The 13,160-nt window shown below is 49.3% G+C and overlaps 1 protein-coding gene across 1 annotated transcript; it reads left to right on the top strand.

Moving 5' to 3' along the window:
- Nucleotides 1–884: 884 nt before the first annotated feature.
- LOC123070256 (ubiquitin-conjugating enzyme E2 5A) lies at nt 885–9,615 on the top strand. The gene is made up of 5 exons (XM_044493356.1): nt 885–1,163; nt 1,265–1,353; nt 8,066–8,193; nt 9,046–9,150; nt 9,258–9,615. Exons 2-5 carry the CDS (start codon nt 1,284–1,286, stop codon nt 9,396–9,398), a joined length of 444 nt encoding a protein of 147 aa, XP_044349291.1. The 5' UTR covers nt 885–1,163; nt 1,265–1,283; the 3' UTR covers nt 9,399–9,615.
- The last annotated feature ends 3,545 nt before the right edge of the window (nt 9,616–13,160 follow it).

The raw sequence follows: 13,160 nt of genomic DNA, 5'->3' as shown, positions 1-13,160 counted from the left end.
GCCGTGTTCAGACGAGGCAGAGGGGCGAGGTTGAGCGCTTGCTCGAGCGTGTACACATCTTGGAAGTTCATCTGGCCGTGCGGCTGGCCTAGGCGCCACGCCGCCGCGTCGTACGCGCGGGCGGCCTGTCGCGCCGTCCCGTACGGCCGAGGGCGAGCCGGAGTTCGCCGGAGCGTATCTCCGCGGTGTAGCTGCCGTTGGGCCGCAGGCGGACGCCGCGGTAGCCGGACGCTCCTCGGCGGCGCGGCGGCATGGCGGCGCGTCGGTGGCGGGGCGCTGGAGCGGCGCGTGGCAGAGAGGGAGAGGGAGAGGGGAAGAGATGTGTGTGAAGAAGGCGCGTGACGCTCGCAGCTTTTATAGGCGCGCGCGAAGCGATGCGCCAAATCTTGCGCCCGAGCTGGCGCCTTTTCTCGCGCGCGCAAACAGTTCCCGCGCGCACTTGTTTTCCGCGGCCGCTGGAGCGCGGCAAACCATCCCGCGCGCGCTAAAAGCTGGATTTACCGTGCGCGCGTCGTTTGGGGCCATCTATTGGAGATGCTCTCAGCTGTGAGGCAATCAGCCACCCAAACAAAAGCCGGGTTCCACTCATGTCCACTTGGGCTGCATGAATTGGATTCTCTCGCCCCGTCACTGACATGTAGGCCACGAGGAATCAATCAGTCGGCAGGGCCTCCCACCAGAATCTGTAGATTCTTTATTTTTCAAATTCACGGTTATTATATCCCAGGAGGGAACGCGGCTGCCTTTCCGTCAGTTTCACTCCACGTCAGTTCTCTCCATCCATTAATTTATTGGCGTTGATAGAAGAAAAGAAGGGAGAATATAACCCTGTTCATCAGCAGCCACTAATACGAAAGGGGGTCAGTGCAAGTGCAGCGGATGGATGGATGGGGCATTTGATCTGATCAGCCATGGCACCGCTCCACTAAAAAGTAAGCAGGCAGGTCCCAACCGCATTGAAGGACGATTCGACGGAAACGAATAAATAAAACCAGCACGCAAACCTGCATCAAGACAGACAGCGAGCAAAGGGAGGGAGGCCCATTTACATATATAGCCCTGCTGCTCCTGGCCCCTTTCCCCAGTTCCATCCCATTATTGGTTCTTGCGAGGAGGGGGGCGGAGAAGCGGAAGCAGGAGGCAGAGAGGAGATCAGGCCAGAGGTTTGTTCCGTTCCAGTTCCTCTTTGTGATGTGTGCTAACCTGTTCATGGCAGCAGATTTGATGGTTTCTCTCTTCTTCTGGCTCTTGGGGGTGAAAACAGGAGGGCGAGGGAGGGCGCGATGGCGTCCAAGAGGATACAGAAGGAGCTCAAGGATCTGCAGAAGGATCCCCCCACCTCATGCAGCGCAGGTCTTGCTCCTTTCTCGCTTTGCTTGCTTCTTTTGGCCTGGATTTCTGCGCTTCCTTCCAGGACATGCATGACATGACCTTGTGTCAAGAGTCAGATTTTTTTGCATATGCTATGCTTCGGAATGACTTGCTGTGCACATGCTCGCGTCTTCCATGGAACTTTACCGGCTGGGAAAGAATGCTTTGCTTGCCAGCTGTTTGGTGTGACGCTGTATGCTCTGCTTGCCCCAAAAGGGGACGGACAGAAGGTGCGATGTGTGCTTGGAGTTCTTGGTGAAAACTACCCGTGAACTTGGGACTTTCTTTTTCTTTTTTTGCGGGGAACATGATTCTGGACTTGGATCAATGAGAGTATGAACTGACATGTGGCCTCTTAAACTTGCGTCACATGCAAAGGCTGCCTGCAATGAGAGCCTTATCTCGATTGTTAGGTATCAGTCTAACCAGCCGGGTTCAATTCCTAGAATTGACAGGTGATGCACAAGGGTTTCGACCAAGCTTAATGTGTGGCCACTCATCAAGCTAAAATCTTGGTACTCACAAATAATATGTTTGAGGACCGTGCTTGATATGTGGTGAGACTACACTTCAAGATAAAAATCTTGGTACTCATACTAAAAAGGGTGTGTGCATCCCTAGTTGGTGCAGAGGCCGAGAAGTGAAATTCTCTCCACAAATTAAGGTTTCCGGAGGATCGGGCCAAAAAGCCTTCTCTCTCCTCTTGTCGCCCCCGGCGATTGTTGTTGCGTGGCAGCACAGTAGCCTGCAGCCGGTTTGGCGGCTGTGTTCTTGCTTGATGTGGCATCGTCTGATGGCGCCGCAGGAGTTGGGCGATGGGGCGGCGGCCTCCGTGGTTAAGTGGATGACGTGCTGGTTGGGTCTTGCAGTGGTGACGGCCTCCATGAGGCTGACGGCGATATGGGACGCTCCCCCCCCCCCCCCCCCCCCCCACCACCACACACACACCACGAACAGATCGGGTTTGTTGCAGCTCGGTAAGTGACATGTGTCTCTTTCGGAGGCATCAGGGCATGCCCGTCACCGGCGGGTGCTACGCACGATGTCTACGATGTCTCATGCGGAGATGTCAAGTCATGCCTGTCGGCAGGTGCTGCATGCTGGCTCTGGTGAAGGTGTCATGTTATGCATGTTGCTGTTGGATCGAAGGTGGTGCGTTAGTGACCAGAGGTGAGGCGGTATGGGACTTTTTGACTTCCGGTTTCTTTTCCTGCGGTACTCGGCTGGCAAGGTCTCGGTAGCCGAACAAGTGTTGATGGTAGAGGTGACCTCAGTGACGAGCATGTGCACTCCGGTGGAAACACTAGATCTCTGATCAGGTTATGTCGACGCGCGCCAGCGTCGTGCCCTTGCCGAAGGTGGTGGATTGAAGCTTGGCTTTAGGGATGAAAATCTTGAGATTGGCCTTGGGTTGGACTCGTCATCATCGGCCCACGTGCGGAGATTCCTTCTTGAAAGCTTAGCCTAGGAGTTGTGTATTTTCATTTAGTTTTGTCTTTATCATAGGGTTACTGGCTGTTTGGTGGAGTTTAACGCCACGAGGCATGCGGCCTCATGTATTTTTTCCGGTCGATATTGTTTGGCTGCTGGATTTTAAGTAATAAATAATATATGGCTGTGTGCCTTGCTCAATGCAGAGGCCGAGGGTTATCCTCCTTTTCGAAAAAATATAAGCCTGCCATGGTAGCGATTTTGGCCCATCCCAAAAACCACAGCCATGGCAGCCCTTTCTGCTGTGCAAGCAGGAGCTACGTGCACCAGGCTGCCCCTTTAGTTAACTCTTGCCGAGTGGACATGGTCTGTGCAGTCCCGGTTGACTTTGAGAGATGCCTATCACTAGCTCAGGACGTGGAGAGCTACGGGTTATTTCCCTTTCTGATGAAAAAAGGGGAAGAAAGAGCAGAAAAGCTACAATATTACGCAGCACAAAATTCAGTGTCTTGCTTGCTCGTAGTTCAGAGTAAGAATTGGCATCAGAGCTTGACCCGGTGGCCATGTCAAGTGGTGGAGAGCAGCCGGTGCGGTGTGCCTCGCACGGCTCCAAGAAGCCATCTGCGCAGCGGCAGCAACAACAACGCTCGCCAATCCGAGGGTGCAGTAAGGCACGATGATGCGCGGGTGGCGAGATCGTGGTTCAGCAGGTGGTGCGCGAGAGCAGCACCAACCTCTCCTTCCCGATGCTGACCCGCACAAACTACAACAATTGGGCGCTAGTGATGGAGGTCAACCTGCAGGCGGCAAGCTTGCGGGACACCAGTGAAGACGACACTGTCTCATGGAAGGAGGACAGAGAGGCGATGGCGGCGCTGATCCGGTCCACCCCGCTGGAGAACCACAACATGCTCGCCGAGAAGATGATCGCCAAGGAGGTGTGCCGGTGCAAAACCCAAGCCTCGGCGGCGATCGTGCGAGGCGAACGAGCAGTGGCTGCGGGTGGAGTTTGAATCCATCGCTTTCAGGGACAGCGAGTGGGTCGACGACTTTGCTATGAGGACCACCAGCCTCACGACGTCCCTCCGCTCCCTAGGTGACACTGTCGACGACACAAAGGTCGTCCAAAAATTTATGCGCGTCGTCTCCTCCCGTTTTGTGTAGGAGGTGATCTCCATCGAGACTTTGCTTGATCTGTGCATGCTCTCCATCGAGGAGCTCATGGGGCGGCTGCGGGTGGTCGAGGACTGCCTGGATGACGGCCGGGAGAGTGCCAGCAGCGGCCGCCTGCTTCTCACAGAAGATGAGTGAGAGGCGTGGAAGAAACAACCACGGGGCTGCGGCGCCTCGAGAGTGGCGGTGACCGTGGCTGACGCGGCAGTGGCAACCGTGGGCTGAAGCTAGGCCAGCCCAAGTGCATGTATTACTGCAAGAAGGGCCACTTGGCTCCCAAGAAGCAGCGCAATGAAGCGGCGGCGGCGGAGAACCTTGTCCAGCCCGAGGAGGGCAAGGGACCGGGCTGATGATGGCCTGCGTCGACTCCATGCTAGAGGGGCCGATGATCCCCGCGCCACCGCGACATGCCAAGGAATCTGGCTCTCATACCTCCTCGGAGAAATTCTGAACCAGGAGGCTGCCCCATTGATAGCAAGTCTGCAATCTCACTCTACAAGAACCCTGTAATCCATGATCGCAGCAAGCATATCGATCTCCGCTATGACTTCATTGAGAACGGTAATGTGACCGTGGAGTTCATCGGCATGAAATCCTGACGAAGTCCCTTGGGCGTGTACGATTCCGGGAGCTTCGAGCCTCGACCGGCATCGTCGACATCGCCATCCTCTCGCGACAGGGTTGAAGGGTGAGATTGTGGCCTGTTAAACCCTGCCGCTCGCGTCGCAGGCAAATAAGCCTGCCATGGCAGCGTTTTTGGCCCAACCCAAAAATCGCTGCCATGGCAGCCCTTTACCGTCGGTCCGGTTTTTGTTAGAATTTTTTCAGCAGTTTAGTTAACTTTTGCCCAAAGGACGCGGGCTGTGCACTCCCCGACGACTTTGTAGGATGCATAGCACTAGCTCGGGACATGTGATTACATGTTCGGTACTTGAGCATGAGCTACGACTTGTTTCCCTTTTCTAAAGAAATAAAAGGAGGAAGAAAGAGAAGAAAAGCTGCAATATTACACAGCGCAAAATTCAATGTCTTGCTCGTTCTCTCGTGTCCACAGCTCGTAGTTCAGGGTAACATGACACAGTTTGTCCAACGCGTAACTGATGCAATCGCGCAAGCAGTGATCAATATCACAGTGATTCACAGAGATACGGTGTTTACTCTTAGGCGATCTGACAAACGACATTTGTTTCGTCATGGTGGATACTGCAAGTCTCGTCAATACAATTAGATCATAAAATCCCTGGCTGGATATGGAATATTTGGTGGGATTTAGTTCCAAGCTGGCCCGAACATAAGCGGCAGCCATTTTGAAATTGTTCAAAGTAATTAAACATCTGATATGTGAGGATGGGCTTCTGAATACACTTCAGTTGTACTCCCTCCGTTCCAAAATAGATGACTCAACTTTGTACTAACAGGTGTTCATTAAGAAAAGATAAAGGATAGCTTGACTTATTTCTGGGGAGATTAGCTATCTATCGATTGTGTTTTGTTTTTATGTTTCCCAACAAATGCTTACACTAGAACTAGCTACGTCGACGCTGATTTCTGTGGGTAACGTGTGAAGCAATTTTATATTGTTGTCTAGAACACTGGCTGTATTAGATCTGATAATGAGACCAGGTGCATTCCCTTCTTATTTTGCAGCAACGTCATCATCTTTTCACATTGATGACACCAAACTATTGAAAAGAAAATAAATTAAGTTGTTACTTCTAGTTCTAGATCAGTTGTATATATGCAGAGTGAGCAGGGTACAGCTCACCCATGTATTACTCATCGCACTCTATGTTTTTAAGGCGACGCCTTGCTTTAAGGCGCTGGGGGGGCGCTTCGACGCCTAGGCGACGCCTAGGCGCCTAAAGCGGACGCCTAGGCGCCTAAAGCGCAAAGCGCTGGGGGGGCGCCTCGACGCCTAGGCGTCGCCTTACGGACGCCTTTAAAACATAGATCGCACTACTAGGTTGGCATGACATGGTTATAACTTCTATTGCAAACTATCCCCTCTGTTTCTACACTGGCACAGATATCTCACTTCAATCTGATGGTCCCTGAACTTGAGGGTCGTGCATTGTATTATTGTCTCAACTGAGGTCCAAGCAGCATTTAATTTAATTACCAAATAGCAACTAATGACCATGTGGCAATTTGGGTTTATTTAAGCAAAAAAAAAATTCTTTGAGAAAACGCAAGAGACGTTGCGTTTCATTTCATTGAACAGGAAGACATCGGGGGTACAACCTCCAGAAAGGAGGGACACACACACACACACACACACATACACGACCGTTCTCATCAAGCGACTACAACTAGGTGAGGAGGTGCCCTCAACTACAGACACGCAACGACATTAGGCCTCGCCCAGCAGGGCAGCGTCAGCGCCATTGCCAAACGCCTCTAGGGACGATTGCAGCTCCAGAACTGCTCAGGCCAACGTACCTCGCACCCATGTGCCTAGAGAGTCGGCGGGCGAAGGGCAGGGCCTGATAGGAACGGGTGAAACAATCATTGGGGAAGCGTGGGTGCTGGCATACGTTGTGATCTGCTCCCTGTGTAGCAGTCTACGCCAGAGCGATGCATCACCAGCCTCCGTCTGCCGCATGAAACTCCACTTGCAGCCAAAGCAGCACCTTCAAGAGGGGAACGGCGCTGAGACGCCGCCGCTGCCCGGTCCGGGAGGCCGGACCTGGGATTTCTCCTGGTGCTCGAGGAGGAGATCTGGTCAGGGTCATGCCAACGCCTCCAAGGAGGTGACGACACCCTCGGGCGTCGCCGTTGACAGCGCAGGCCGTCGCCGCGCGGGGATTTCGCCCCGACCCATGAACAAAGACCTCAGATGAAATGGTAGACCGGACTTGGCGAAGAACGTCGCAGAAGACCAGCACACATGGAGGGATGCCTAGGAACGTTGTCGTCACAGGAGGAGCACCAACCGGCGCAGCGCCAGCAGGCCGGCCACCGCCGGGAGCGGGACGAGCAGGCAACAGCAGCCACCTGCACCGCACCGCGCCGCGCCGGCCCGCAGCATCGACCGCCGGGGCACAGCAAACAGCAGCCATCAAGGACCGCCGCGCGCGTGCACACCCACCCAGCGGCTACCACCGGCGACGGCCGGGAGGGGTGGAAGGAGGGGGACGGGTGGGTTGGGGCAGAAAGAGAATCGCAGGCCAGGGCGGGCCCGCGCGGCCCAGATCTGGGCGCCCTCATCTCTGCCGCTCGCAACAGCGGCAGGCGGCCGCCTCAGCAGCGCCACCGCGCGCGATCCACATCATCACGACCTCCCCTGAGCACAGACAACTGCCTGCCTCGCCACCGCGCGCTCCCGCCGCTCCGACACACCAAAGAGCAGTGCGCGAGCCCACGAACAAGGGCCCCGCCGCCGCCATCCACCGGCGAGGGCTTCGCCCGCCAGCATCCTCCGGCGACGGCGAGGGGAGGAGGGGGGCTTGGGGCGGCGGCTAGGGTTTCGCCACCCGAGTCGCCCCCTGGGAGCGACGCGGGGGCCCGGGGGGGGGGGGGGGCAAGTCTTTAAGCAAAAAATTGACCATGCTTGTGACTATTCTACATTTTGTTTGCCGATGTGCACTTGAATATGCAATCTTATGAGCTCGGCACACTAGTGTAACTACTCCCAACTCATGCAACCACACGGGCTAGCAGTTCAAAAATATTTTTGTTTCTGTGGCTTGAGGAAAAAAAAAATGTCTGCATAATACCATTTTTATTATGCAATTATACTATATTTGATATGAAACTAAAATTTATTACGCAGAATTATCTCAGGGTACAACTGTATGTAGAATTGTCTTAGATGTATCGCCAATTAATATTTCTTACTTGACCGCACAATGCTTTTTGGATGGTGTGCGAATTTGAAATCCAGTTATCTTGGGCCAATCAAGTAACACTGATGTAAATTTTGTTATAGTCATTTTTTCCCATCAATTTGTTTTGTTTGACATTGTTTGATACCCCTAGTCTTCTTGCAAGTTCATTTCTGTGTCAACTATAGCTAGTCAACATGTCTATTAGATAAGATGGTTATAATGTGAACATAGCTAGTTGATGATGATATGATACTATTTTACAGGCCCTGTGGGTGAAGATATGTTCCATTGGCAGGCAACAATAATGGGCCCATCTGACAGCCCATATTCCGGTGGAGTTTTCCTAGTTACTATCCACTTCCCTCCTGATTATCCTTTCAAACCACCAAAGGTACTTGGCATTGGCCTAATTGTCAGTTGTTTCTGTGCATTTCTTCTGTTTCATATGTATTTTGTAAAATTTTGAATCGTATATGCCTGAGGTCATTTCACAGTTCACATCTAAGAATGGAACTCTGACAGATGTGGTTCATTTCTGTTTGTGTTGGTAACACACAATTTTATTTAGTTAATCGGTTCGGTTTATCTTTTTGGCTTTCTTTTCTAGTCTTTTATAAAGCCTTAAATGGGTTTCAAATGTGTGGTAGACATAGAATAGAAATCCATGTCTATAAGTACTCTGTAATAGATTAACGGTCAGGCGCCATGCCTCTAAGCACACTTGCTGAAGACATTTGATGGCTTAGAAGGAGCCATTTCATGTGAAGTGGTTCTGAATGACAAATTTTGGCGGCAATTACCAAGCAAGGTGGATTTGATGTATGTGTTTGGGTAAGATGAGGCTTCATTTAGATTATTATATATAGAGTTGGCAAATTGCGCGTGTAGTTCTACAAAACTGAATGCAAACTGCAGTGTCTGTAGTGGTACATCAGTTGTATTCTCATGAAGTTTGAAGTCTTTGCAGTGTACACACACGCACACTTTTTCTGGGTTGTTTATAACTACTGAATTGCTTTGCAGTAGTTGTGTGGCCACATTAATCACTTAGGTGTTCATCCGCTTATTCGTAAGGCAAACAACTAACTGAACTGAAAAGTTATCGAAGCTCTATGGTTTCTGATTATCTTGTGCAAAAGCTTAAAAGTTTCAGTCGGGAAGTTTACTTGCCATACTGAAATATCATCCATAGCTTTTACAAAAAAATGCAAAGTATGAACGCTCTTCCTTATGCAACATGCAGGTGGCATTCCGCACCAAGGTGTTCCATCCAAACATCAACAGCAACGGGAGCATTTGTCTGGACATCCTCAAGGACCAATGGAGCCCCGCTCTGACCATTTCCAAGGTTTGCTAGTTTCCTCTCCCTCACCGGTGCAAGTTGGTTGTAATTGCTTTGTTCTTCACGGTGAGAGTTGAGCTCATCTGCTACTCTGTCGGGTTACATACATGCAGGTGCTGCTGTCCATCTGCTCCCTGCTGTGTGACCCAAACCCTGACGATCCTCTGGTTCCTGAGATCGCTCACATGTACAAGACGGACCGGCACAAGTATGAGAGCACCGCCAGGACCTGGACGCAAAGGTATGCCATGTAATGTAAGACGGCGCACGGATCGCTGGAGTCAGTCTTGTTTGTAATATTCTCGATCTGTTCGTGTGCCCGCCCGGTGTATGTGTCTGTCAAACTGGCACTCGTTGCTCAACTGTGTCACTTGGCGCAGTGACTTGGAACATGGAACCGGTGTTGCATATTTTGGATTCAGATAAATGTCGCCACCTGCCGCCAGGTCGGTGCTTGCGTCAGGCTTTAAATTGCTTACCTGTTTGCGGGACACCCGTACCAGTACTGGTCTGATCATGTGCAGGGGTCTCTCAGGTGGCGTCAAAATAATCGATTAGAGTGTACTCCCTCCGTTTCTAAATATTTGTTTTTCTAGAGATTTCAACAAGTGACTACATACGAAGCAAAATGAATGAATCCACACTCTAAAATATGTCTATATACATCCGTATGTGGTAGTCAATTTGAAATCTCTAAAAGACAAATATTTAGGAACGGAGGGAGTAGTACACTAATGATAACGCCAGTAGCGGCTTGCTGTGTACTATGAATATGATGATTTGGGTTGGGACTTCAAATTTGCGTCTTAGTTCAAGAAAGTAAGAGGCTAGTTGTCAGGAGTTGAGCTGTAAATCGGGTGAGGCGAGATGTCAGGCTGTCTTCTGTGCAGGCAGGCAGTATTGTTTGTGCATGCGTTTTTCGACGCGTTCCTATTCTTCTGAGACCATCCCCTTTAGCCGAAGGGCAGTACTGAGCGCCGGCGCAGCCGCCCGATGCAGCGAGCCCAGCCGTTTGATCTACGCGTGGGCGGCCGATGCAGCGAGCCCAGCCATTCGATCTACGCGTTGACTTCCCCCAGTATCTTTCTCTCTCTCCGTACGCAGCGCGAGCACTACCCCGCATCGACTGGACGTCCTCCCGGCCACCAGCCACCACCCGCTCACCTGGACTTCCTTCCTCCGCCGCCCCACGCTGCTGGATGCACTCGCCTCCTCGTCGCCGTCGCAGCTTCTGTCCTTGCTGGTCCAGCACTAAGCCATCGCTCCCGTAGCAAAAACGACGTCGTCTTGAAGCATGTCGACGGCCTTTGTTGTTGCAGCACCTAGAAGCTGTTGCTAAATCTTGAGCTTGCATCGGTTTTCCCTTAAAGAGGAAAGAGTGATGCAGCAAAGTAGCGTAAGTATTTTCCTCAGTTTTTGAGAACCAAGATATCAATCCAGTAGGAAACGACGCACAAGTCACCGAATACATGCACAAACAATCAAGAACTTGTAACCAACGCGATAAGGGGTTGTCAATCCCATCACGGTCACTCGCAAAAGTGAGATCTGATAGAGATAGTAAGTAATATTTTTTGTATTTTTGATGTATAGATTGGAAAGTAAAGATTGCAAAATAGTACTCCCTCCGTTCCTAAATATTTGTCTTTCTAGAGATTTAAACAAGTGACTACATACGGAGCAAAATAAGTGAATCTACACTATAAAATATGTCTATATACATCTGTATGTGATAGTCCATTTGGAATCTCTAAAATGACAAATATTTAGAAACATAGGGAGTAGATCGGAAACTAGCAAGATGTAAACGAGATTCAATATAATGGAAAAGAGATGCAATATAATGGAAAAAAGACCCGGGGGCCATAGATTTCACTAGTGGCTTCTGCTGAGATAGCATGTATTACGGTGGGTGAACAAGTTACCGCCAAGCAATTGATAGAAAAGCGCATAATTATGATGACATCTAAGGCAATGATCATGAACATAGCATCACGTCCGTGTCGAGTAGACCGACTCCTGCCTGCATCTACTACTATTACTCCACACACGGACGGCTATCCAGCATGCATCTAGAGTATTAAGTTCATAAGAACGGAGTAACGCATTAACCAAGATGACATGATGTAGATGGATAAACTAAAGCAATATGATATAAACCCCATCTTTTTATCCTCGATGGCAACAATACAGTACGTGCCTTGCTACCCCTACTATCACTGGGAAAGGACACCGCAAGATTGAACCCAAAGCTAAGCACTTCTCCCATGGCAAGAAAGATCAATCTAGTACGCCAAACTAAACCGATAATTCGAAGAGACTTGCAAAGATATCAAATCATGCATATAAGAATTCAGAGAAGAACCAAATAATATTCATAGATAATCTTGATCATAAATTCACAATTCATCAGATCTTGGCAAACACACCGCAAAAGAATATTACATCGAATAGATCTTCAAGAATATCGCGGAGAACTTTGTATTGAGGATCAAAGAGAGGGAAGCCATCTAGCTAATAACTATGGATCCGAAGGTCTGTGGTAAACTACTCACGCTTCATCGGAGAGGTAGTGGTGTTGATGTAGAAGCCCTCCGTGATCGATTCCCCCTCCGACAGACCGCCGGAAAAGTCCCCAAGATGGGATCTCACGGGTATAAAAGGTTGCGGTGGTGGAAAAGTGGTTTCGTGGCTCCCCCTGATGTTTTTAGGGTATAAGAGTATATATAGGCGAAATAACTAGGTCGATGGAGCTACGAGGGGCCCACGAGGGTGGGGGGCGCGCCTACCCCCTGGGAGCGCCCTCCTGCCTCGTGGACGCCTCGTTGTGTCTCCGACTTAACTCCAAGTCTTCTGGTTTGCTTTCGGTCCAAGAAAGATCATCGCAGAGGTTTCATTTCGTTTTGGACTCCGTTTGGTATTCCTTTTCTGCAAAACTCTAAAATAAGAAAAAAAAACAGAAACTGGCGCTGGGCCTTCGGTTAATAGGTTAGTCTAAAAAATAATATATAAGAGCATATTAAAGCCCATTAAACATCCAAAACAGATAATATAATAGTATGGAACAATCAAAAGTTATAGATACGTTGGAGATGTATCAAGCATCCCCAAGCTTAATTTCTGCTCGTCCTCGAGTAGGTAAATGATAAAAACAGAATTTTTGATGTGGAATGCTACCTAACATATTTATCAATGTAATTTTCATTATTGTGGCATAAATGTTCAGGTCCGAAAGATTCAAGACAAAAATTTAATATTGACATAAAAATAATAATACTTCAAGCATACTAACAAAGCAATCATATCTTTTCAAAATAACATGGCCAAAGAAAGCTATCCCTGCCAAATCATATAGTCTGGTTACGCTTTATCTTCATCATACAAAATATTTAATCATGCACAACCCCGATGGCAAGCCAAGCAATTGTTTCATACTTTTGATGTTCTCAAACTTTTTCAATCTTCACGCAATACATGAGTGTGAGCCATGGACATAACACTATAGGTGGAATAGAATGGTGGTTGTGGAGAAGACAAAAAGGAGAAGATAGTCTCACATCAACTAGGCGTATCAACGGGCTATGGAGATGCCTATCAATAGATATCAATGTGAGTGAGTAGTGATTGCCATACAACAGATGCACTAGAGCTATAAGTGTATGAAGCTCAAAAAGAGACTAAGTGGGTGTGCATCCAACTTGCTTGCTCACGAAGAACTAGGGCACTTTTGAGGAAGTCCATCATTGGAATATACAAGCCAAGTTCTATAATGAAAAATTACCACTAGTATATGAAAGTGACAAAATAGGAGACTCTCTATCATGAAGGTCATGGTGCTACTTTGAAGCACAAGTGTGGAAAAAGGATAGTAGCATTGCCCCTTTTCTCTTTTTCTCTCATTTTTTTATTTGGGCCTTTTCTCCTTTTTTATGGCCTCTTTTTTTATTTTATTTTTTATTTTTCGTCCGGAGTCTCATCCTGACTTGTGGAGGAATCATAGTCTCCATCATCCTTTC

This window comes from Triticum aestivum, chromosome 3B, assembly GCF_018294505.1.
Source record: "Triticum aestivum cultivar Chinese Spring chromosome 3B, IWGSC CS RefSeq v2.1, whole genome shotgun sequence".
Classification (NCBI taxonomy): Eukaryota; Viridiplantae; Streptophyta; class Magnoliopsida; order Poales; family Poaceae; genus Triticum; species Triticum aestivum.
Note: the sequence above shows the minus strand (reverse complement) of the source record. Positions and strands in the feature narration are given on the sequence as shown.

Bases quoted from the DNA above. Each gene is read 5' to 3' on its own strand.
- LOC123070256 (XM_044493356.1), top strand. From the start codon at position 1,284: ATGGCGTCCAAGAGGATACAGAAGGAGCTCAAGGATCTGCAGAAGGAT. The intron at 1,354-8,065 runs GTCTTGCTCCTT...ACTATTTTACAG, and splicing joins CCCCACCTCATGCAGCGCAG to GCCCTGTGGGTGAAGATATG. The intron at 9,151-9,257 runs GTTTGCTAGTTT...ACATACATGCAG, and splicing joins CCGCTCTGACCATTTCCAAG to GTGCTGCTGTCCATCTGCTC.